Raw genomic sequence first — 26982 nt, 5'->3', positions numbered from 1 at the left:
TTCCTTGGCCTCATAGTCTCCACACGAGGCATTGAAGCCAATCCTACCAAAATCGCTGCCATCCAAAACATGGTCTCCCTGCGAACGGTCAAAGAGGTTTAAGAACTAACTGGGCACATTACTGCTTTGGGATGTTTCACATCCCGATTGGCTGATAGGTGCCAACCGTTTTTCCACACGCTCAAGCATCCCAATCAATTCCTCTGGACAACGGAGTGCGAAGAAGCATTTCTTCATCTTAAAGAATACCTGTCTTCGCCACCAATATTGGCAAGACCCGGGCTCAATGATAAGTTGCCATTATACTTGGTTGTTTCAGCGGTGGCTATCAGCGCAGTCCTAATCTAAGAGGAGCATAAAACTCAAAAGCCAGTCTACTATGTCAGCAGAATCTTACTTGATGTTGAGACTCGTTACAGGCAAATTGAGAAGGCAGCTTATGCCCTTGTCATGGTTGCGCAAAAGTTACGGCCACATTTCCAATCACATACCATCGAGGTACAAACCTCCCTACCCTTGAAGCGTATCCTTTAAAATGCTCACCTTTCAAGTCGTCTCGTCAGTTGGGCTGTTAAGCTTAGCGAGTTCGACATCCAATACAAACCAAGAACAACTATCAAGGCACAATCCCTTGCTGATTTTTTGGTTGAATACACGGCTCCAGAAGAGTCGCCCCCCTTAGATATTCCTCAGACTACATGGACCTTGTATGTGGACGGATCTTCTAGTCCCGATGGTTGTGGAGCAGGTCTGATCCTTACTAGCCCTCACAATTTCCAAATTGGGTACACATTCCAATTCTCATTCCCAGCATCCAATAATGAAGCTGAGTACGAGGTCTTATTAGCAAACATGCGCTTGGCTAAGGCAATTTTGGTCACCCATCTCTCCGTACATAGCGACTCTCAACTTATAGTCCATCAAGTCAACGGAGATTATGTGGCCAAGGACCCAAGTATGGCAGCCTACCTTCAGGAAGTTCAATCTAAAGTAATCATTTTGGATTTATTTACTCTCCGCCAGATCCCTTGGTCGAAAAATGTTAGTGCTGACCTATTGTCGAAGGTCACCACTTCCAATTTTGCCAAGCTTGGCCACATGGTGTACATTGAAACTCTATCCTACCCCAGCATCGCGCTTACTCCCACCATTTTTCCAAGACAAGATGAGCCATGTTGGATGGACCCTATATTGGCATATTTGACTGTTGGCACTGTTCTAGTATCCAAGCTTGATGCAAAGAAGCTTCATGTCCATTCTGCCCACTTTACCATTATCAACGACATTCTTTAGAAAAGGGGTAGGACTCTCCCATGTTTACGTTGTGTTCGCCCCATGGAGGCCGATTATGTTCTTTGCGAAATCAACGAAGGTATTTGTGGCCAGCATTTGGGGGGCAAAGCTCTCACCCAAAAGGTCCTACGACATGGATATTACTGGCCACAGTTGCAGCAATCAGCTCTCACCTTTGTTCGCAAGTGCACTAAATGTCAGCTATTTGCACCTGTTTCTCATCAACCTGCTATGCCTCTTTCATCCTTATCCAGTCCCTTACCCTTTGCAATGTGGGGGATGGATATCCTCGGCCCTTTCCTATGGCTTCCCAGTAGAGCAAGTTTGTCGTCGTGGCTATTGATTATTTTACAAAGTAGGTAGAAGCTGAACCTTTGGCTACAATCACTGAAAAACAAATGGAGGATTTTTTTTGTGATTCAGTCCTTTGTCGATTCGGCATCCCTTGTATCTTAATCACGGACAATGGGAAATAGTTCATCAATTCCAAATTCATTGCATTCTGTGCCGCATATGGCATTCAGCATCGCCATACTTCGTCGAATTTCCTCAGGCGAATGGACAAACCAAGGTCACCAACCGCACTTTGCTAAACGGACTCAAGAAAAAGTTGGACGACGCCAAGGGCCTTTAGGATGATGAATTATTGAGTATTCTTTGGGCCTATCGTACCATGGTTCGCATAACTACTTGCGAAACTCCTTTTTTGTTGGCTTACGGTTTCGAGGCCATCATTCCCGTGGAGATTGGCATACCCTCCTTCCTTGTCTAACACTTCGATGAAATTGTAAATGCCGATGGCCTTCGTGCAAACCTTAATCTCCTTGACAAGGTCCGAGATCAATCCCAAGCCTGCATTCTCACATACCAGCGTCGCATGGCTAAGTATTACAATTCTCATGTCAAGGAACGACTCTATCTCCCCGGTGATCTCTTTCTCCGCAAGATCGAAGTTTCTAATCCCCATCACCAGGGCAAATTATCAGCCAATTGGGAAGGTCCTTACAAAGTCATCAAGATGATCCACCCTGGCACATACACTTAGGCTACTTTGGGGGGCACGAAAATATTGCGAACTTTGAACTCAAAAATTTTTTGACGATACTACCACTAGAGCTTGAATACTTCAGTTCCCTTTTGCAAGTATAGTTTTCCTTTAGTACTTTTTATAATTTTGTCACAAGGGCTCAGACCCCTTTTTTATTATCTAAGCTACTCTGTGTAAGGATACGTTCCTTTTTCAGGGGCCGCACGCGCCTTCCAAAACGGTGCTTGCTTGGTCCGGACAGGGGGTTGGGGCTATGCTCCTTGGTTGGAGAGAGAGAAGGAATGCGTCTTCTCAAAGTTCATGATTTATCAAGGGATGGGGGTCATACAATTAAATGAAATGGAGTCGCCACCTAGGATTAGGGCCTAGGACCCATTGGTGTAGCCCTGTGAAGGGCTATAGGACTTCGCTTGGTCTGGTTAGAGATTCGGGGTAAGTGGTCAGGTTACGAGAATGGGAAGCTGTTAGGCACCCACCTCGCCAGGTAAAATCAGTCTTTATACTAAATGCTAGTTTTTGAATATTCTTCCCTCATAAATGTCCTATTTCCGCATGTATAGCTAAAATGATGCACAAACTCCCTAATTAAATTAACTATTATACACTACACGGGCATGATTTAAAAGTTTACATCGTTACAAAATTAAAATGCGACGAAATGATTAAATACCTGTATGCCTTAAACCAATGCAATTATATGGGACAGATCGCAACCCCCAGCTCAGGTGGAGACAAAAGACTGGCTTTGTCCTTCGTCGGATAGAGTAACGGCATCAAAAAGTAATGGCCTGAATATCAGGTAGAATAATAGCATCAAAAAACCTTTGGGGAGTAATCACCCTGATGTCGGGCAGCGTAGCAGCACAAGGGTGTCGAGTGCTAAGACCTTAGACAGAATAATGGCGTCGAAAAGCTTCAGAAGCTAGTCTCTCAGATATTGGGCAGAGTAACGACATATGGGTGTCGGCTACTAGAACCTCGGACAGAATAATGACGACGTCGGAAAGCTTCAGAAACTAGGGATTAGGACATCGGGTAGGGTGACTAGGCCATGGGAGGCTTCGGGGTTTTGGGCGGAAATGGGTTAGGAAAGGTAGGTCTAGGGGACCTAGACTTCGGACAGAGGGATGAGGCTTGAAACTCGAAATCGAACTGGGGTAGGGCCCCAAAACTGAAAAAAAGGAAAAAAAAAACTGAAAACTGGAGCTCTGGGGCTCCCCGCTCTCCTCTAATTGGAACTTATTGAAATGAGGGGTGGGGGTATTTATAGGTAAATTTTCCATCTGGCGGAGTCACGACAAAACCTACTGCGCCGCCAAACCAAAAAAAAAAATTCATTTTCGATCCCTCGTGGTATGGCAAGACCATGGTTTGTTGGGTGCAGTATTGCCACACGGCATTGTTGTGCGACGTTGCGGTCGGGTGCTACGCTGTCATGCGACACCGTGGCCGGGCGCGGTGCTGTTGTCGGATGCGGTGCTATCGTGCAGTACTACGGCCGAGCATGGTGTTGTTGGGTCATGGCTTCAGGCGAGGGAGTCATGTGGGGTCGTTCTGAGGATGTGGGGGGCCACGGGTGGAAGCGAGGTGGAACAAGGGGTGTCCGAGTCACCCCAAAGGAAAAGAGTTTTTTAAAGGGCATTGCCAGTCTTTCCCATCCGGTTGTCATCATTGGTGGGGGTTGGCAAAATCCAACGTCTACAATTTGCCCCTTTTTGTCTGAGACCTGTGCCAACAGCCGAAGGGCAAAGACAAAAGACCACTTGATTTTGTCACCAAGAGCATGCATCACCTCCACTTTGCTCATAGGTGGCAGAGTTAAATGATAAAACCATGTCTCGGTAAACCATTCGGCAAATCTTTTGAGCAACTACTATCATCACTTTGCTCATAGGCGACGGTGTTCCCTCAGTCAATTTTTTCGTGAGCCTCCTTGGGTCGAGCAACTACTCCATTACTTTGCTCAAAGGTAATGGAGGTCCTTAGCAAACCTTTTGATAAACTTCCTCAGATTGAGCAACTACTATCGCCACTTTGCTTATAGGTGACGACGTTTTGAACGATAAAACCTATTTCAGCAAACCGTTCGGTGAAATCTTTTGTTTTGAACGATAAAACCTATCTCGGTAAATCGTCTAATGAAATCTTTTGTTGTGAATGATAAAACCTATCTCGGCAAACCGTCCAATGAAATCTTTTGTTTTGAGCGATAAAACCTATCTCGGTAAATCGTCCGATTGCAACTGGTGCTCAATCAGTCGATTTGAGAGGATCGGGTGTCAACGGGAGATGGAAGATCTAATGGCAGCGGGCGATCAATAGATCGGGTGACAGCGAATAATCACTAAGTCAAATGGCAACGGGCGATCCAAGGATCAGATGACAACGAGTGATCAACAGATCAAATGGCAACGGATGATCCAAGGAAATGATTATGATGGGTGATCAACAGATCAATTACTTAATCAATCATTAGAGATTTAGCAATGCTCTTTGCGTTTATTACAATTTTTTGTGTTGCAGAGAGGGAAACCTCGTAAATTCAAAAACACCATTCTTTGTGCAATATTTACATTTATGTCCTGAAATCAACATTTATAGTGACACACAATATAACGACCATATGAACAGGATGTCTAGTCCTATCCCTAGTCGAGAACCGTTTTGGGTGAAAACCTATAAAACAAACTTATAAACTCATAAATAATTCATACAATAATAATAAAATTAAATTTATTTATTCTAAAATCATCTGGGTTTGATTGACATACTCCATTCCAAGGTTGATCTATGATTTCTACATGTACGTAAAAGTGACATTTTTGGTAATAAAACGTCCATGCTTTTTTCATTGTGGGTTGCACTCTACGTAAAGGGGAGATTCAATGGCATGGACACAGAAAACTTCGCCGATACCACCAATTAAACATTTTCCAGTCCGTTTGACGTAAAAAGTGAGCTTTGACTAACCATGAGACGTAGAGGACTCGCTGGCACTTCCACCTAGTCAAGCCAGCCCATCCAAGTACGCGCCTTGAAGATTCAGAGCACCTGCAACATTATTTCATTGCATCTTCTTGCTTTTGTTTTTTTATTTATTTGGATTGTTCTAATAAAAGACAAGATCTTCAATATTTTATAAATTTTGACAAGCCCATCCAAGTGGCGTTTTTCAAGGAAAGGTCATTGCATCATTAAGGAAATTGCACTACCCCATTGGCCAATCCACTGCCAAAGTCCAAGGTACTTGCCGTAGAATTTTCTGTTTCTTATAAAAGCAAATGTTAAATATTAAAAGTGGGAGAGTACTGGTGAGAGAAAATTCTTTTTTGAAAGGGGCGAGAAATTTGTGAAGGTGAGTCCTACATGTTGTGGGTTGGGTTGACAAAAAATAAAAAATCAAAGAAATAATGAAATATATAATTTATTTTATGGGAAAGAAAAGAAATAAAAAAAGGAGAGAGATAGACTCAAAAGGATAAATGCATTTAATAAACTTGTCTAAAAATTTCGCTCTCCATGTATTCAAAGACACATCTTTGATATTTTGTATGGAAATAGTATATTTTTCCCACCCTTTTTTGTTTATCCTATTTTTATTCGACAAACAAATGAACCATTATTTATTTTAATCATAGAATTTCAAGGCTTTGTCCCCCTCAAATATTTTATTAGTAAAAAAAAATGAGAAATTTACACATACCACCCCTGAGGTTTGACGAAAGGATATTTTCACCTCCCAGTTTTGGAAAATTCTGCATACCCTCCCGAGGTTTGCAAACAGTAACAAATAAGCCCAATCCATCAGTTCATGACTAGCACTGTTAAAAATTAGACTTGAACTAACAGAATTGCCCTTACAAAAAAAAAAACACCTGCAACTCATCTTGCCCAAAATCGATTTTGGGGAAGATGAGTTGCAGGTTTCAAAACCCTTTCAACCCTTAAGGAATTTAGGGTTTCAAATTGGGAAAAAATCCCAAATCAAAACCCTTTTGTGCATCAAAGTTTTGATATCTAATGCGACCGATTCTTGACTGGAATCCAAGAGAGGGAAAGGCAGAATGACCAAGGAGTTAGATTTTGGGCAAGATGAGTTGCAGGTTTCAAAACCCTTTCAACCCTTAAGGAATTTAGGGTTTCAAATTGGGAAAAAATCCCAAATCAAAACCCTTTTGTACATCAAAGTTTTGATATCTAACGCGATCGATTCTTGATTGGAATCCAAGAGAGGGAAAGGCAGAATGACCAAGGAGTTAGTTCATTTGAGACGTAAGAAAATGCAAGAGAGAACAGAAGTTGAAGCGAACAGAAGAAACTAAAGAGTAGAAAATTGAAACAGAATATATGAAAGAAAAATCAAAATTTCACCTTTCAGAGAACGATCGCTTCAAAAAAGACAGCACGCAGAGAACCAGTAAAACCAAGGCTCCATGATACGAATTATGCAGCCCCTATACTGCTGGATCAAGAGACAGTTTTACACAACACCAAGAAAGCCATATCTGCTATTGAGATTGATGCTGATGAGTCAACAAGGGAGGAGAAGCCACAGGAGAGGAGGACAGCTAGAATCAAGAAGATGCCCACGTGGACTAAAGATTACCATATGTGTTAGTTGTTAGTTGTGGTTGTTAGGAATAAGTGACAAGTGGAAGGCAAGCTGTTTAGAGTTAGTTAGAGGTTGATTGGAGAGTTATAAAAAGGTTTACGTTTGTAGAGAAGGGAGAAAAATATAATCAATGAAATACTTTTTCTTTTTGGAGTCCTCTGAAACTCGAATTCAGAATTTCTTCACTTTCCCTGTTTTCTCTGTTTGAATACTTAACATTGGTGCTTTCATTTCTTCATCTTCCACTCATGGCTGACGGTACAAGATCCAACAGGCTTGATGATAAATGGAGAAAAGACACAGATGACAAGTTAGATAAACTCACTCAAGCTCTGCATTCGTTCATGCTTGCTACGGATGCCAAGATTGAGGCGTTAATAAATCACTCTCCAACCATTGCTGCAAATCCCTCTCCAGCTGCTGCTGCAAATCACCTAGACGATAATCTGCAGCGATCTTCTCAATTTCATTCTCCACGATTTATGCGATTGGATGTACCTAGGTTTGATGGTACAGATCCTACCGGATGGGTATTCAAGATTGAAAAATTCTTTGATTTCCATTCCACTCCAGACGATCAACGGTTGCTTCTGGCTTCGTTCCATTTAGATGGCCCTGCTCTGAGTTGGTTCCAATGGATGCAATCAAGTGGCTTAATCAATGGATGGAAGGGGTTTTTACAGGCTTTGACACTACGATTTGGTCCTTCCCTATTTGAAGATCATAGAGGAGCACTTGCTAAATTGCAACAAACGTCTACAGTTGCTGTTTATCAAGAACAGTTCGAAAGGCTCTCTTATAAGGTAACCGGCCTTTCTGAGACTTTTCTCATCAGTTTTTTTATATCTGGATTGAAGCCTGAGTTGAAACGTGAGCTGTTAATTGCTCAACCTGTGTCATTATTACATGCTATGGCCTTGGCACGATTACATGAGCAAAAATTCCATGATTACAAGAGTTCTTGGAGATCTTTATCTCCTTCCATTACAACTGGTAGTTCTGAAATTTCTCCTACAGTCACAAAACCACTTCCATCTTCTACTGCTTCTAAGACCTTACCAGTCCGGAAATTGTCTCCAGCTGAGATCAAAGCTAGAAGAGACAAAGGTCTCTGCTATTATTGTGATGATAAGTTCATGCCAGGACATAAATGTAAAAATAAATTCATGCTTTTAGTTGGGGAAGATGATGAATCTTGCGAAACAAATGAATTATTCAGACAAGAGGATGAAATCGTCGCTAATGCTGCTTTATATGAAATTAGTCTGCATGCTTTTGCTGGGCAAGTAAGTCCTAAGACTATTCGATTAAAAGGGAATTTTCACGAACATCAGGTTCAGATTCTGATAGATAGTGGAAGCACTCACAATTTTATTCAAGAGAAAGTAGCTCTACGATTGGGACTGCTCATTTATCCTTGCAAGAAGTTCAGGGTCTATGTAGGCAATGGCGAGTTCTTACTGTGTACTCAACGTTGTAAATCAGTTCCTCTATTGCTACAGGGTCATTTTTTCACTCTGGATCTCTTTATTTTACCTTTAGAAGGTGCTGATATTGTATTGGGTATCCAATGGCTTGAACTTCTTGGTCCCATTCTTACCGATTATAAAATGCTTACAATGGAATTTGAGTGGGAGGGTGTTAAGGTTCAATTGAAGGGAGAACCATGTATTAATGGAGATCCTTTGCCAAGAAAGCAGCTACACCAATTATATTGTACTAAAGGCATCGCATCTCTCTATCATTTGAAAATTTCTGTAGATTCACCACCATCCAGTGCTCATCTTCCCAGTGAGGTACAATCCTTGTTACAGAAATTTGATTCAGTCTTTAGTTCTCCAACTGAATTACCTCCACACAGAGAATTTGATCATCAAATACATCTACTTCCGGGTTCCAAACCTGTTACTGTTAGACCCTATAAATATCCTCACTTTCAAAAGGGTGAGATTGAGAAATTGGTCTCTCGAAATGCTCCAAAGAAGGAATCATTCAAACAAGATACAAGTCCTTTTTCCTCCCCTGTGTTGTTAGTTAAAAAAAAGATGGTAGCGGCGTTTCTGTATTGATTACAGAGCACTTAATAGCCTCACAGTCCGTGACAAGTTTCCAATCCCTACTATTGAAGAACTTCTAGATGAACTACATGGAGCTTGTGTATTTTCCAAACTGGACCTCAGATCTGGTTACCATCAGATTCGGATGCGGGAGGAGGATATTTGTAAGACTGCTTTTCGCACTCATGAAGGCCACTATGAATTTGTGGTTATGCCTTTTGGGTTAACAAATGCCCCGTCTACCTTTCAGTCTACCATGAATCATGTTTTTAAACCATATCTCAGAAAATTTGTCATAGTGTTTTTTGATGATATTCTGATCTATAGCACCTCGTTCGATCATCTCAACCACTTACATACTATCTTACATTGTTTGGCTACTAATCAATTGTTTGCCAAGCTGTCCAAATGTTCTTTTTGCCAAACTAGTATTGAATATTTGGGACATGTGGTTTCTCAATTTGGTGTTCAACCCGATTCAAGCAAGATACAAGCCATGGTGGACTGGGCAGTACCTCAAACTCTTAAACAGCTAAGGGGTTTTTTGGGGCTGACTGGTTATTATAGAAGATTTATTCGCCATTATGCTTCGATTGCCGCTCCTCTCACAAATCTTCTTAAGAAAGATGCCTTTGATTGGACTGAGGACTCACAACTTGCATTTGATACTTTGAAGACTGCAATGACTACTGCTCCTGTACTTGCTTTGCCAGATTTTTTGAAACATTTTGAAGTAGAGACTGATGCATCTGGTGTGGGTGTTGGTGCTGTTCTCAGTCAAGAGGGCCACCCTTTGGCCTTTTTCAGCAAAAAGTTGTCTAATCGAATGAGAAGTGCTTCTGCATATGTAAGAGAACTGTATGCGATTTCACAATCAGTCCTCAAATGGCGACATTACCTTCTTGGACAACAGTTTCTTATCATTACAGATCATAGAAGTTTGAAGGAGCTCATGAATCAAGTGATTCAAACACCGGAGCAACATCATTACTTAAGCAAGCTTTTAGGCTTCACTTATAAAATTGTATACAGACCGGGAAAACAAAATCAGGTGGCTGATGCCTTATCCAGAGCTCCTGGTTTGGAAGAGAGTGTTCTTATGTCTGTCTCCACTATACAATCTGATTTCCTGGACCTTCTTATGAGGGAAAATTTGGTTGATCCAACAATAGTTTCTCTTCACAAACAATTGCAAGAAGGTAAGTTGCTTGGTACTGGTTATGAAGTTAAACAAGGTTTATTGTATTTCAAAAATCGAATTTGTCTCAGCTCTACATCAGATCTTCGACAAGCTATACTGAAAGAGTTTCATGATAGTCCTATTGGCGGACATGCTGGGATACTCAAAACTCATAAACGTATCTCAACTTCTTTCTATTGGCCCACTTTGAAGAGAGATATCACTGCCCATATTACAAATTGTCTTGTTTGCCAACAAACTAAATATAGTACTTCAAAACCAGCAGGTTTATTACAACCGTTACCTATTCCACATCAGGTCTGGGACGATATAGCGATGGATTTCATTACAGGGTTACCTACATCACGAGGCTACTCTGTAATTTTGGTAGTGGTGGATCGCCTTACTAAATTTGCACATTTTGGTGTGTTATCTACGCATTTTACTGCTCTCGACACTGCTGACCTGTTTGTGTCCATAGTGGTTAAGTTGCATGGTTTTCCTAAGTCCATCGTCTCAGATAGAGATCCTATATTCATTAGCCAGTTTTGGCAACAGCTCTTCAGGTTAAGTGGAACCACTCTAAATATGTCTTCAGCTTATCATCCCCAGTCTGATGGCCAGACAGAGGTACTTAACAGGTGTTTAGAACAGTATCTTCGGAGTTTTGTCCACACCAAGCCTACACAATGGACTCCTTTCCTTCCATGGGCAGAATTTTGGTATAATACTTCCCATCACAGTGCTATTAATATGACTCCATTTCAGGCTTTATATGGCAGAGCACCTCCTGCAATTCCAACTTATATTTCTGGTTTTTCCAATCTGGAAGCCGTGGATCATGAATTGCAAAATAGACATCAGCTGCTACATCAATTAAAGGTTAATCTTCTACAAGCTCAGCGTCGGATGAAAGAACAAGCTGATACTCATCGCACGGAAGTCCTTTTTGCTGAAGGGGATTGGGTATGGCTCAAGCTTCAACCTTATCGCCAATTATCAGTCTCCAAGCGATTACATCACAAGCTAAGTAGCAGATTCTATGGCCCTTATAAAATTTTACAAAAAGTTGGCCATGTTGCTTATAAACTTCAGCTACCTCCAGCAAGTCGGGTTCATCCTGTCTTTCATGTATCCTTGCTCAAGCCTTTCAAGGGAGATACTTCGGAGAGTGCACAACATCCTCTTCCTCCATTAAGCCATTTGAATCACCCTGTTCATTCTCCTTTGGCAGTGTTAGCTACTCGATCAATCTTGCGTAAAGGCACCTTGCAAAATCAGATTTTGGTACAATGGGACCAGCTTCCACCTGAGGAAGCCTCTTGGGAAAATTTGGAGGAGTTTCACTCTCAATTTCCTACCTTGAACCTTGAGGACAAGGTTCATTTCGAAGCGGATGGTAATGATACGAATTATGCAGCCCCTATACTGCTGGATCAAGAGACAGTTTTACACAACACCAAGAAAGCCATATCTGCTATTGAGATTGATGCTGATGAGTCAACAAGGGAGGAGAAGCCACAGGAGAGGAGGACAGCTAGAATCAAGAAGATGCCCACGTGGACTAAAGATTACCATATGTGTTAGTTGTTAGTTGTGGTTGTTAGGAATAAGTGACAAGTGGAAGGCAAGCTGTTTAGAGTTAGTTAGAGGTTGATTGGAGAGTTATAAAAAGGTTTACGTTTGTAGAGAAGGGGGAAAAATATAATCAATGAAATACTTTTTCTTTTTGGAGTCCTCTGAAACTCGAATTCAGAATTTCTTCACTTTCCCTGTTTTCTCTGTTTGAATACTTAACACTCCACCTCAAATTCAAGAGTCTACTGTCTTGCACAAACAATTTCTCTACCAGAGAACGATTTTAAACTTCTATTCAGATTCACCATTACAAGAACATCATTTGCATAACCTCTTCTATTACTCTACCGATTCATTATAATTGAGATCAGGATCCAAAATCCGCCACTAGAACCGCAACATTTGCGACTTCAGCAGGTCGACTACGGTTTCAGATTCCGATCTTCCAAGCCGAAGATTCTGATAATCTTAAAAAGGGTAATCGTTTCTCCCAAAGAAAAACTTCGAATTCTTCTTCCAAAGCCCACTAATCTCCCAAAAATGTTTCTGTAAAACCGAAAACCAATCAAGAAAACTACTTCTTTAGAAGTTAAAAGATACAAACATGCATAAAATTGAACTTTGTCCCACATTACAAACCTCTGAATTCTGATTTTCTGAAGAAAAACAAAATGGAAATTCTTGAACATCAAAGAGTTGATATAACGTATATTTTTGCGCCTCAACCAATCTTTGCTGAAATCTACAACTACCAGAAATTAATTCCAAAGGGAAAAAAAGACTCCTGATCAGTTGAGACAGGGTCGCAGGAGAACGAAACCATTTCAACATTGAACTCCTCTCATTGTTCTTTTCAATTCCTTCTTTCGATCGATCTTCCAGAGATAAAGTTGGAGAAAATGATAACCAGATAGAAAAACGAGAGAGGAGAAGATGGAATTGATCACAGGAAGATGTAAACACAGGGATTGCAGGTAGTATCCTAAATTCTTTAAGGATTGAAAGGGTTTTGAAACTTACAACTCATCTTCCCCAAAATCGATTGGGGAAGATGAGCTGCTGGTGTTTTTTTTTTGTTTTTTTTTTTCTTGTAAGGGCAATTTCGTCAATTCAAATCTAATTTTTAACAGTATTAATCATGAACTGACGGAATGGGCTTATTTGTTATTGTTTGCAAACCTCAGAAAGGGTACACAGAATTTTCTAAAACTGGGGGTGAAAATATCCTTTCGTCAAACCTCAGGGGTGATATGTGTAAATTTTTCCAAATAAAATAAATAAATTAAAAATATATTGGGGGATTTATTGCGTTTATGAATCCCTCAACTAAAAGTCAACAAGCATATTACACTAATCCATACCAATCCATCAAGACTAAATTATACAGTTTGTTTGGATTCTAAAAACCCAAACGACCACAAATTAGTTAGTTTGTGCATTAGAAATGGTAATGGAAGAACAGTCCGGCTGGCAGACTTGATTCCTTCACAAACAAGAAATTCCACATCTCGTCCTTTTCGATTCGTATAACATTAGGTAGAGCTCTCAAAAATTTTTTTTTTATTTTAAGTCGCAATTCTTGGCGGTTGAAGCTAAAAGCAAAGATGGAGGTTATTATTCTTAAGCAAGAAGAAGAAACTTCAATATCTTTAATATGTTATACGGTGATTTCCAGCTTATTGGAATCTGACAATCCAAACTGCGGGGAAGAAAGGCTGTAACAATTTAATGCATTTTGCTTCTGGTTTACCTTGTTTAATCCCAAAAAAAAAATATATATATATTACATGCATTTTTAAACATAATATATGATGGGTTTTAAACATAATATATGATGGGTTTTAAACATGATTTGCTACACGCTGCGTTTTTAGAAGTGGACGTTGGATTTATGTGTCCATAAAACCCAGTTTATTTTAAATTGAATCATTTATTTGTTTTAGTTTAATTTTATTACATGTGATATAAACTTTTTTGAGCATTTTGTGTCCTAAAGTTTATACTTCAAATGATAGTCACAACTCAGGTTAGGCTGGGCACCCTTATCATATGGTCGTTGCATTGGGTACGCCTATACATGTTGATATCAAGGTGCGAATACGAGTAAACATATGTATGTGTATTGGCAAAGAAACTTTTTTGTGTTGATTCCCACATGCGTTACTACTAGATGTAGGTTTGGGATAAACATGTATCACCGAAACTCAGAACCTGAGAGGTTTTTGTCATTGCAAAATGTGAACACGTACTCTGGTTCATCAATGACTAAGATTCTATGAACTGAACCCGATGTGTTTGGAACGTGTGGCCATTTTGTGACTGAAAGAGTCACTTAACATGGTCTCCATTGTCTTATTGGGGAACATCAAGAGAGAGATTGTTTGTGAATGGTTGGATCAGAACCTGAATCCAATAACGTTTTTAAAAATGGTTTGCAAACATATATTTTCACATAAAATGATACTTATAGGTATGTTTCAATTAAAGTGTTTAATAGATTTTGCCGATTCGATCACGTACACAAACACTCTGACATGGACATGTACTATGGAATGGAGTTTGGCAGTATTTAAATACATATCTTAGATGCCATAATGACGATGTTAATTAGTGGAGGGTTGGTATATAATAGGATGTTATTATGTAAGGGTATTTTGAGCACTAATTAAATAATATATTTATTTTATTTAATGGATTTGGTGTAATTTTAACTATCCAATAAAATAAAATAGATTAATTATTTTACATTCCCTTTAGATTCTGCTTCTTCCCTTGTTTGAAGCGCACTAGGAAAGAATCCTAAATCAAGTCAATTGGGAGAGAGAGAGAGAGAGAGAGAGAGAGAGAGAGAGTGTGTGTGTGTGTTACACCCATGCCCAAATCCGTATTAATTTGAATTTATGTGTATTGTAGTGTATTTTGGAAGCTCCCTATGCCAGCGAGCTATTTAAGCTGACGACTAAGCCGACACATAAGATCATCAACTCAAGAATAGGTAAGTTTGTCGAAGAGAGATCCTTCAGTCAAAAGTGGGGAAGATTCATTGACGGTAAATTCACTGACTTCTCTCCAAGCACTAGTCCCAGAAGTGAAGAGTACCAAAGAAAGAATCCAGTGTCTTGTAACATCGACACTTGGTGTCTTTGCCAAGCATGCATTGAGATAAGGAAGTTCTTAGGAGTTCCGAAGGAAGACTTCGACTAGGTGAGCATTGAGCTTTAAATTTCTTGATTAGACTACACATTGTAATCAACAATAATCGATGCATAAAAATAATAGGGCTTGTGAACCAAAGTGTATACGTGTACGCTATCTAAACTAAGTGGGACCTACCCTACTTGACATTGAATTGGATTAAGGATATTAGAGTCATTTTACTTTCAATAGTGTTTGGATTGTGGACTTAAATGAGTTAATTGATCAAATAATCTAATTTGGGACCTAAGTGCTTAATACCTAACCAAATAGACCCTAATACCTTTAAGACCTTAAATAAGGTTCCTTCTTAGCATTTGGGCATTTCTTATTCTTGAGAGCCCTAATCGATTAGGAGAGAAAGAAGAGAAGAAGAAGAAGATAAGAAGAGGAAGAAGAGAAAAAGGAGAGAAAGAGAAGAGGAGGAGCGAAGCTCAACTCACTCCACCCTTGGTGAGTATTCCTTTCCCCCACTTCCTTTCCTCTCTCCCTCTATTATTTCATTTTTGGATTTTGGGTTGGGAAGGTATGACCATTAATGAAGCTTCAACAACCCAAGGGGAGAGTCATTAATGTAAGGATTGAACCAAATTGAACCAGGTTTGATGGACACACATATCCAACAATGATCTCAGTCCATTGATTTTTGATTTATGGTCAGCAAGGTAACTGAATGAAACTCATTGTTTGGGAAGCTTGCTAGTGCGTGGAAATCAGTATATAGATGATGACTGGGCAATACAAATCTTGGAGATGAAATCAACAAACAAGGAGTTACATTTCTACGGGGGCTCTTGGCCGTTTAAATCTCTCAAAGAAGTCTCGGGTTTTGGTACATCAAAGAAGGTTTTGGTCAGCACATTACCTGGGTTATCAAATTAGATTTCAAATAAAAGGTCTTATTGCTGGTGTTAGATAACGATCATAAATTGAGTCACTCATGGACTCCTTCTATTGTTGCGTGGATTGGAACTAGGATTTCTTGGACAACAAGGTTTTTAATAAAGAAAATAAATAAAAAGGAAAGTTTTAATTCTTATATTTCATCTATGAATCAGAAAATTAAAAAGGAGAGATTAAATCTGAGTTATCTTGCTTTTTGTTTGAGAGATTCCAAGAACTAGGAAAAACATGGACAACCTCCATGTGTTGGCAAAAACTGTGAGAGGAAGAGAGAGAGATTGGGAGAAAGAGTTCAGAGTTGACTTACCTCCATTGCTGGACCTGCAATTCTAGTGTGTTCATCATCCTCCATTAGAGCACCTTCAAAGCATCTTTAAGAATTGAAATTTTCAACAAACTTGTGAGTGGAATTGCACAACTCCATATTGTTATTTTTATTATAAAAACTCTCCTTTTTTATTTTCTAAAACTTCTATTTTCAAACATGTTTACAAACCTCAGTGATTAATTTTCCAAAACTAAGCACGAATTGCATTTAAATCTAGAAAAATTGTTGTCTTCGAGCCTATAGACGATCGGACCAGTCAATCCGGTACATCGACCACAGGCATTTGTTGTATTTTGATTGGGTTTGCCCAAAGCACCGATTTGTGATATTCTTGTGAATTTTATATGTGCATACATGTTTCCCTTCAGTTCGATGACCTGTATAGAAGGTGTAGGCATCATTTAATTTTGTGACCTCTATAGAAGGTGCAAACACCATTGTATTTTCGATTACCTGTACAGAAGGTGCAGACATATATATATATATTTATGATCTATATAGAAGGTGCATGCTAATTTTTTTCTTTAGTGACTTATACAATGGTGTAGGCACTGATGAGTCATAGAATCCCCGTCCAACCATGGGGCGCCACGTGGATGTATCGGGACCGAACCCGAGGACCGAGCCGACCTGTTTAGTGCCTCATCAAACCGGTCACCCAAGGACAGGGCGCCACCTCAGTCCCCCGTTTGGCCAAGCACCTCGATCGAGCATTTAGCCCTCCGAGAATCGGGCCGAGCACCCGGTGTGCGGCGCTAAGCTGGACACCAACAAAGAGGGTGATCTCCCCCGTCTTTAACCTAGCCGGGCTCCGTGGCCGAGCGTCAGGCCTGTCGAGCCCTGAGCCGAGCCCGCACAAATCAGCCATAGACAGAGCGCCTGGGCTCAGCCGAGCTCACACGCACGGCTGGGAGCAACTCCCACACCACATATGCCGAGCACGAGGCCGAGCCCTGAGGACATGGCTGTCTGAGGCCAAGGCCTCACCAGAAGCAATAACACCAACTCCCATGGAATCACGGAACCACATCAGCATGCCCTAACAATCATGGGATGCGAATTAGGTCACGGTCCCGCAATAGCATCAAGTCACACTCTCACAAGGACTCTTACCTCTTTAGGAGTCCGACTCCGAAAATAACTCTCCACTCCGCTCCGCGTGGAAGAGCCCTACCAATAGAGGACTCTTACCATACAAGGACTCCACCAACCGCCTCATCTCATCTATAAATACTCAGGTAAGGAGCTCAAACGCTCATCTCACTTTTTACTAAGCTGTTAGGCTGTTGCACTGGAGACCTGACTTAAGCGTCGGAGAGTCTTAGGCCGGAGCCACACCGGCTCTCTTGCGCTCACTCAGTTTTTGTAGGCTCATCTGCGGGTGAACCGGGCATAGGAGGTTTTCATCCGCAATAGATTTGGCGCCGTCTGTGGGAAGGACATCAGCTAGTCAGCGTCGTTTCTACCAATTGCAAGAACAAAAATGATGGTTGTGCAAACAAGATCAGGGCAACATGGCTCTGCCTCCCGCAGGGATGAGCCGCTGCCTGATAGACAGGAGAGGTACTCGTCACCTCCTAAAACATCGCGATAAGGATTGATTGGAAGACCCCTGCGAGGAGGAGGAGCTTAGCGTAACCCGGGAGTCACTGTCAACCCGGCTCCCCCGGTAGACTGAGGCAATGGAGGAAGCGTGTTGGATATGACAGCAGAGGGTTGACCACGGGCCGAGCTGAACCCGCTCGGGTTGAACTTGCCGCCGCCATCGCCCATACTGGAAAATTTGGACCCGGAGGCCCCGACGAATAATCGGCAAGTTATGGACCTTCAAATGTAAGTGCTCCACACTAATGAGATGCTGCGTACTTTCATGGGTCAGATGGCCCAGGCAGGGTTGTTGGGCCAGCTCCCGGCTACACCCCCTTTGGCACTAGCACACGTCGAAGGAAACCCGCGGCAAAACCTTGGCCACCGCATAGCCGAGCCGAGCCGAGCAGTGTCGTCTCATCCACCTGGTCAGAAAACTCCACCCCCGCGTTCCAATAGTTGTGCTCGGTGGGATGAACTGGAGCATCGTCGGAGCCCGAGGGTAGGGCGAGAGATCTAGCCGGCGGCTTCGGTCGCTAGAAGATCCGTATTTTTTGACTGACTCAGGGAAGATGGGTAGCTGAGGGGACGCCGAGAACATCGAGAGGAGCCCAATGGGAGGCATGCCATAAGGGATGGAGAGAGATCCCGCCACAGCCCTCGGCGTCGAAGCCCGCCTCACCGAGAAGAAGACCAAAGGAGCCCCGGCGGGTCCAATGTCCAAGGGGAGAGGAGAGCCAGGAGGAGTGAGGCTGACCGAGCCGAGCATAACGGTCGACCCCAATTGGACGGATGCACGAGCCGATCTCGGGATGAAGTACAGAATGGCCGACCTTGGACGGATGAGCAGGAAAATCAGAACCGAGCTGACGAGCCGAACAGCCAAGCACCTGAAACCGAAGTGGAAAGGAGGCTACAAGAGTTGGCCGAGTAGGTTGAGGGATTGAAGAAACAAGCGACCCCGGACGCCTACTCCCTTGTCGGGCGACACCCTTATCCTCCCGAGATCATGACCACCCCATTGCCGGCCGGGTTCAAGCTGCCTCCCTTCGATCGATATGACGGGACCACTAACTCGATGGATTACATCAATTACTTCAACGCGATGATGACCATGGACGGAGGGACCAAAATTGTCTCCTGCCGAGCCTTCCCTCCTTGCGCAGCAACCTCGTGGTTCTCGTGGCTGCCGCCAAACTCCATTAAAAGCTTTGCCTAGCTCTGCCGAGCCTTTGTCACGCGTTTCCAGAGTAGTATGAAACACAAGAAGATAACAGTCAACCTCCTCAGCGTGAAGCAAAGGCCTGATGAGTCGATCCGAGCATTCGTCTCCCGCTTCAACAAGGAATCCTTGGATATCAAGGATTTGGACGAGGCCACGGCCCATACGACAATGAGCAACGGACTCACCGATATGGACCTGATTAAGGACTTGGCCCAAAAGCCGACCAAAAATATGGCCGAGCTCTTGGAAAGGTGCAATGAGTTCGCAAACATGGCCGAGGTGCTCCAAGCATGGATGATGAGTGAGAGCAAGGCGGAGAAGAAAAGGTCAGCAACTGATGACTGGAAGGACAAGAAGCGGACTAAGACTGATCACCAAGCCGAGAGGTCAGACCGAGCTCAGACTCCCGAGTACACCCCCTTGAACACGTCGCTAAAGGAGATCTTGATGCAAATTCAAGACGATGGGTACATCCATCGACCTCGGCCGATGCAAGCACGGTCATCCTGGAATCCCAACAAGTACTGCCTATTCCACAAGGATGTCGGCCACAACACCGAAGAGTGCTATCAGCTGAAACGAGAAATTGAAGAACTGATCAAAGCAGGGCACTTGAAGTGGTACATCAAGGGGAATCGGGAAGAACGTGGAAGTCGACGGCCCGAAGACCGCGATCAAAAGAGGGCCTACCCGAGGTCCGAGGGTAGACGGGCCGAGCGTGATGAGGAGAAGGCCCGAGCCGAGAAGAAAGATGACGGATCCGGGCCGAGCAATGACAAAGGAGCTCCCATACACACCATCCTGGGAGGACCCGAATAGGAATCCACCCGGAAGACCAAGGCGAATGCGCGGTTCGTGGGAGTTGCGGAGATGTCGAGCAAAAAGCCAAAGTCCGAGGCAACGATCTCCTTCTCCGAGGCTGACCTTGAAGGTATAAGTTTGCCTCATGATGATGCTTTAGTGGTGTAGGTAGAAATAGCGAGGAAACCCGTTCACCGGGTATTGGTCGATATGGGGGCGTCCGTGGATCTTATGTCACTTGACGTGTATCGACAGTCTGGCTTCGATGACGACGTACTCAAGCCGGAAGGAACCTCCCTCCATGGATTCTCAGGGGCCGCTACCACAATCAAGGGATCAATTGACCTACTGGTTACATTTGGACAAGCTCCATGTTAAGCGACGATCCAAGTTAAATTCATGGTGGTATGGTCGGTGGTGGCTTTCAACGCCATACTCGGTCGCCCATCACTGACCGCCCTCCAAGCCATCATCTCGCCAATGCATTTGAAGATGAAGTTCCCCATGGAAAATGGCATCGAAGAAATTCGAGGCGATCAAAAGAAAGCCTGAGAGTGCTACGCCACCTTCGTCAAGCAAAACAAAGGAAATGTCCGAGGAATGGCTATGTGTGTTGAGCAGCTCCCTGAAGACCAGCGGGATGAGCTCACCAAAAGGCGTGGAAGGCCTGTGGAAGACCTCATCCCCTTCTCCCTTAGTGATGAAGATCCAACGAAGACGGTACAGCTCGGATCGCTATTGAGTAAGGAACAAAGGGATCCGCTCAGAAACTTCTTGAAGATGAATGCCGATGTATTTGCCTAGTCGGCTGTCGACATGCCCGGCATATCGAGGCACCTAGCTAAGCACCGACTCCATGTAGATCGAGCCGAAAGCTGGTCCAGCAGAAGAGAAGGAACTACGCCCTCAATTGACAAGCCGCGATCAAGGAGGAGGTGGAGAAACTCCGACGATCAGGGTTCATCCTAGAAGAAAAGTTCCCGACGTGGTTGGCGAACGTCGTCATGGTTCCCAAGCCAAATGGAAAATGGAGGATGTGCGTCGATTATACCGACCTGAATAAGGCGTGCCTGAAGGATGAGTACCCTCTGCCTTGGATCGACCTGTTGATCGACGCTATCGTGGGGCACGAGATGCTGAGCTTTATGGATGCATACTCCGATTACAACCAAATCCTAATGCACGAAGAGGATGAGTCCTACACGGCATTCCGAACTGACCAAGAAAATATTTGCTACAAAGTTATGCCGTTCAGATTAAAGAACGCCGGAGCGAAGTACCAGCGGTTGGTAAACCACATATTCCGTGAGCAAATCGGCAGGAACATGGAAGTCTACGTGGACGACATGTTAGTGAAGAGCTTGAAGGCCGAACATCACTTGGCTGACCTAGAAGAGGCCTTCAGTGTGCTAAGGAAGAACCAAATGAAGCTGAACCTCGCCAAGTGCGCTTTCAGCGTAACCTCGGGAAAATTCCTTGGCTTTATGGTCTCCATACAAGGTATCGAGGCCAATCCTGCAAAAATCAAGGTAATTCAAGAGATGAGCCCTCCAAGGACAATCCGAGAGGTACAAAGGCTGAATGAAAGAGTCGCGGCGCAAGCACGGTTCATGTCGAGATTGGGTGACAAATGTCTCCCATTCTTCAATACTTTGAAGAACATTCGAAGCCCGAAGGATTTCAAATGGACCAAAGAATGCCAGCAAGCTTTTGAAGACTTGAAGAAGTACTTGGAGAATCCACCTCTCCTCTCCCGACCTGAGCCTAAAGAAGAACTCCAAATTTACCTCGCCGCGACCCTGGTCGCGGTCAGCACGGTATTGATCAAGGAGGAGGGCCGGGCACAATGGCCTATATACTACATTAGCCATGTTCTCGTTGATGCTGAGACAAGATACTCCAAGTTTGAGAAGGTAGCATTTGCCCTTGTCACGGCCGCAAGGAAGCTGAGGCCATATTTTTAAGCTCCTCCGATCACGGTGTTAACCGATCAACCCCTCAAGAAGATACTACACAAGCCGGATGTGTCGGGTCGGTTGATCGTGTGGGTAGTGGAGCTGAGCGAATACAATGTAAGTTACCGCCCGAGGACGGCGATAAAGGGACAAACGCTGCCAGATTTCATCGTGGAATGCACTATACCCGACCCCGAGGTGCGGGATGACGAATCAATGGGAGACACTGAAGCTGAGCTCGAGGCCGAACAGTCATGGGTCATGAACGTTGACGGCTCGAGCAATTCCGACAGGTGTGGAGCTGGGCTGATCTTAGTCAACCCCGAGGGTTTTTGCATACAATACGCCTTGAGATTCAAGTTTCGAGTCTCCAACAACGAGGCCGAGTATGAAGCCCTCCTAGCCGGACTCCGAGTTAGCAAAGCCATAGGGGTCAACCGACTGAAAGTTCGGAGTGACTCGTAACTTGGGTCAACCAAGTTAATGGTGAGTACGAAGCCAAGGATGAAAGAATGATAACATACCTGAGCCGAGCCCGAGCACTGATCTCTAAGCTCGAACACTTTGAGATGGTCCGAGTACCGAGACAAGAGAATGTAGTGGCTGACTCCCTCTTATGGCTAGCCGAAGCCGACCTCCCAAATCTGAGCCGATCGGTCTACATTGAAATTTTGGAAAGGCCCTCCCTATAAGAAGAAAGTATCAAACACATTGAAGAAGACGGGCCGACCTGGATGGACCCAATCGTTTACTACTTGGAGAACGAGCAACTCCCTGAGAGTCGAGACGAAGCAAGGAAAGTCAAGATCTGAGCCGTAAAGTACACAATGATCGATAGAGTATTGTATGAGAGAGCTATCTCGGCTCCCCTCCTCTGGTGCCTTGGATTGAAAGGAGCCGAGTACGCCTTGGCAGAAGTGCATGAGGGAATATGCGAAAGCCACATGGGGGGCCGAGCATTAGCATATAAGATACTTCGGCAAGGGTTCTACTAGCTGAGAATGCAAGAAGAAGCTATGAAGTATGTGAAGACATGCGAGAAGTGTCAGCTGTTCGCGCCAGTTTTGAGCCGACCAGCGACGAAGCTGACCCCGATGCTGAGCCCCATTCCATTCGCTATGTGGGGGATAGATATTCTTGGAGACTTCACCCCAGCGTCCAAAAATCGGAAGTATTTGGTGGTTGCCATCGACTACTTCACCAAGTGGGTCGAAGCCGAGCTCCTGCCTACTATTACGGAGAAGAACATGGAGAAATTCTTCCGAGATAAGGTCATCTATCGATTCGGGCTACCTAAAGTGCTCATCATAGATACCGGCGCGTAATTTCATAACCCGAGCTTTCGAGATTTCTGCAAGCACTTTTACATAGACTTTCGCCCGGTGTCAGTAGCTCATCCACAAGCCACTGGACAAGTGGAAGTGTCAAGATGCACACTACTGGCGGGAATTAAAAGGAGGTTGGATGAAGCCAAAGGAAGATGGGTGGAAGAGCTCCTGAGTGTCCTATGGGCCTATAGGATGATAGTGAGAACGCCAACAGGAAAAAGCCCGTTTCAGCTGGCATACGGAACAGAAGCCCTCACTCCCGTAGAGGTCAAGGCCTCGTAGTATTGGGTGCTCAACTTTGACGAGAAGACCTATGAAGATTGATTGAGAGATAACCTTGACTTCCTCGACGAGATAAGGGAGAACGCGCTACTAAGGAACACAGCATACCAGCAGAAGACAGCAAGGTAATACGACTCGAGGGTGAAGGAACGACACTTTTACCAAGGAGACCTCGTCTTAAGAAAACTCAGCGCATCTCAGCCACAACAACAAGTAAAATTTGTGCCAAATTGGGAAGGATCGTATATAGTCTCCAAGCAAATTTGCCCAGGGACGTATCGCTTGTAGACTCCGGGGGACAAGAAGGTACCGAGGCCTTGGAACTCAAAAAATTTGAAGAAATTTTTTCAATAAGTATTCTATTTAGCTCGGCTCAGTCCGAATGCCTATGTCTTTCCAAATGCCTATGTCTTCGGCTTCGGCCTAGACTTTGTCTGGTTCAACTCAGATGTTCTTTTCAGTTCGAAAGAGATTCTCCTCCATTCTATAGTTTATTTCGAGTAAAAAACATGCCGAGTCATAAGACCAGTCCTCATAGGCTGGCTGACGTTAAAGATCGACCCTCATAGGTCAGCAACAAGGTCATAAGACCAGTCCTCATAGATTGGCCGACGATGAAGACTGACCCTCATAGGTCGGCAACAAAGTCATAAGACCAGTCCTCATAGACTGGCTGACGACGAAGACTGACCCTTATAGGTCGGCAACGATGTCATAAGACCAATCCTCAGAGATTAGTCGACGACAAAGACCAACCCTCATAGGTCAACAACAACGTCATAAAACCAGCCCTCATAGGATGGCTGACTCGCGAGGCCATTCACGAGTTGGCCATCCCAACGCCGAGCACGACGGCCGAGCACGGAACACCCAGGGTATAGCAAAAAATTGCCCAAGGCATTGAGCTCGGCCAAGTGGACGGCTCGGAATAATAATCCCACGCTAACGTCGATCGAGCTGAGCTAGTAACTAAGGTTAGAAAGGTTGCTAAGGCATTAAGCCCGATGGAGAGATCGGTCCCGGCCCAGCGTCTTAAGACGCTCCAGAGCACTCTTGCTAAGTCGACGAATAGGACTAAACGAAGCAAAATCGTCTAAGGCATGAAGCTCGACTGAGCCCTCGGATTGAGCGCTCGACCTCGGGGCTCAAATATAGGGGCCGGGCCGCATTAACAAAACAACATAAGAACCACGATCGAAGGCAAACACTTAGACAAAATTTGGAAGAAAAAGATATTTCTTTCATTCAAAGCAGAGAGCTCGGCAAGGTACAAAAAAGCCTTTCGGCTCAGTGCATAAAAAAAATAAAAAAATAAAATAAAATAAAGGGAAAAGACAAATTGCTCAAATCCCGGGCACGGGAACATGTACATCAGAGAAAAAAGAAATAATAAGTTTTAAAGTTCAGGGGTGCCGATGGGATCCTTGGCGGCGTCCTCGGTGACGTCCTCAGTAATGTGCTCAGCGAGTGAGTCCTTGGAGACCTCGTTAGTGCCCGTCGGCTCAGCTGATGGGGGACCTTGGTCAGGACGGCCTGCTCAACCTTCACACCTTCCTCGTCTCCCAATTCCCTGACCACAGTGGCTGCGTCATCATCGGTGAACTGAGAGAAGTTGAGGTTGGGGTAGGCAGCCTTGAACTCGGCCAGAAGATCAGCTCGGCCCTCATCGTTCCCAGACTCGTACGAGGGTTTTCACAGACTATGGCATAGCTCCTCGTACTCCTTTGGCCTGAGATACTCATCCACCGCCTCGGCTCGGGCACGCACCAGGTCAGCCTCGACCTTCTTCTTGGACTACACGAGCTGGGTCTTCAAGGCCTCCATTTTTTTCTTGTGCGTAGCCGCCTCATCTCGAAGGACCTTGAGGTCAAACTCGACAGTCTCGAGCTTCGCCACAGCCTCATGGCGTGCCTGGATGGCCGCACTGGCCTCCTTCCCAGCTTGCTTGCACTGGGCTTTGAGGGAGGCATTGTTGTTAAGAACTCGCTTGAGCCAAAGAGTGGCCTTGACCGCTTTAGAGAGACCCTGGAAAAAATAGGCCGAGCCCAAAGAAGGAAGCGTATTCGACAAGAAAAGGGGAGAAGCTTACCATGGCAAAATCTTTGAAGAGGGTGGAGAGGACCTCGGGGTCGGTTAGCTCCTCCAACATGGCCTTGTCTTTGGGGAGCCGACCCGCGTCAAGCCACTCCTTGGCTTGGGCAGTAGAAGTCAGAGCCGAGTCTCCCAGGAAGAGGCGCCAGCTTGGCTGGATCTGAATTTTGTTGGCCGAGGCCCTCCCCAGAGCCAGCCGAGTAATCACCAAGTTTGAGGCGACCCTGGGAGGATTACCACCTGAAAGGTTGATGGAGAGCTTGGGGTGTTTCAAATCCCTCGGCGGGCTCTTCATGTCCTTGCCCTTCCCGGCCTCGAGGCCGACAACCGTGTCCTTCATGCTTGGTAGGACAGCCTTGCCCTTTCTTGACTTGGAGGCCTCGGCTCTAGCCTTGGCCTTCTCGGCAGCTTTCCTTTTCCTGTCCTCGAGGAGCTCGGCCTTGAGCTGAGCCTGGTCCATCTGAGGGACATGGCTGACCACTGCAAAAAAGGGGGGAGTTAAGGCGTGATCAAGAAAAATTACAAGTAGCGAGCTCGGCTCGGATTCCTTACCTGGGGTTAGATTCCACCTTTAAAGAAACCCCTCGTCCTGGAGTTGCAGGATGTCAAAGGGCGGGTGTTGACGAATCTTGTCGTACGAGGTCTGCTCGTACTCATTCAAGGGCAGCACCTTGTTGACATAACTCAATTTTATCTCCTTCCACTCGGTTCAGAAGGGACAATCGGGAATGGAAGCAAAGAAGAACTGAGGCTTCCAGTGCTTATTAGATGAGGGCACTCGGTCCAGATACTTGTATGTATTCAGCGCCAAACCCTTTTGTGTTCGGCAGGTGAAGTAGTACCACCCCTTCTCCGAAGACTTCTTCAAGTATCAGAGCTGAGAGAAGAGGTTCACACTCACGGATCAGTCCATCATATGGAAGAAGACGTGGAAGCCGTACAGCAGTAGCCACGCATTCGGCGTCAGCTGACCCAGGGACAGGTGGAAACGGTCTAGAATCTGATCCACCACGCTGAGCACTGGGAACCTGAAAGCGTACTTAAACGCGATATCGTACAAGGCCACCTCGTCGAGCCGAATGAAACAAGCCATCTCCCGAGGGTTGGGGGCTCGGAGCTTGATGTCCTCAGGGACGGCATATGTGACCCTCAGACATTGGAGGTCAGCCTCGGTGACTGTGCTTTCAACTGTGCTGACGCTTCCCTCCTCAGGCTCAGGGATGTCAATAGTAGAGTCGCCCGAGCCGACCCCATCTTCGGAAGATTTCTCTTTGTCTAAATCTTCATCATCTGTTGAGGACGATCCTGAGCTCTCGGCTCGGTCTTTGGCAATAGGCTGAGCCTCGTGGCTGGACTCCTGGGGCAGGGGGACTTTGGCAGCATTAGCCTGGCGGGGCTCCACCGAGGCGGGCTTGTCCGAGGTCAAGCCCAACAAGTCTATAGTGGGAGAATGGGTGGGGAGCTCTTGGCTCAGACTCATACCCTCGCCCACCCTGGTGAGCATTTTGCCCTCGTAACC

At 44.6% G+C, this 26982-nt stretch overlaps 1 protein-coding gene and 1 long non-coding RNA gene across 2 annotated transcripts; one reads left to right on the top strand and one right to left on the bottom strand.

Moving 5' to 3' along the window:
- Positions 1-7201: 7201 nt before the first annotated feature.
- LOC122671070 lies at positions 7202-9022 on the top strand. Its single transcript, XM_043868161.1, has one exon. The coding sequence runs from the start codon at positions 7202-7204 to the stop codon at positions 9020-9022; it is 1821 nt and encodes a 606-aa protein (XP_043724096.1).
- A 3242-nt stretch (positions 9023-12264) lies between these two features.
- On the bottom strand, positions 12265-12696 carry LOC122672860. Its single transcript, XR_006334495.1, has 2 exons — positions 12408-12696; positions 12265-12314 (listed from the first exon to the last, which is right to left on the bottom strand). It is a non-coding gene; the product is annotated as an uncharacterized LOC122672860 (long non-coding RNA).
- Between the last annotated feature and the right edge of the window lie 14286 nt (positions 12697-26982).

Source organism: Telopea speciosissima, chromosome 8, assembly GCF_018873765.1.
Source record: "Telopea speciosissima isolate NSW1024214 ecotype Mountain lineage chromosome 8, Tspe_v1, whole genome shotgun sequence".
Classification (NCBI taxonomy): Eukaryota; Viridiplantae; Streptophyta; class Magnoliopsida; order Proteales; family Proteaceae; genus Telopea; species Telopea speciosissima.
The sequence above is the reverse complement of the archived record's forward strand: the minus strand, read 5'-3'. Positions and strand labels throughout refer to the sequence as shown.

What these genes read in the sequence shown, in the direction of transcription:
- LOC122671070 (XM_043868161.1), top strand. Translation starts at nt 7,202, where the DNA reads ATGGCTGACGGTACAAGATCCAACAGGCTTGATGATAAATGGAGAAAA.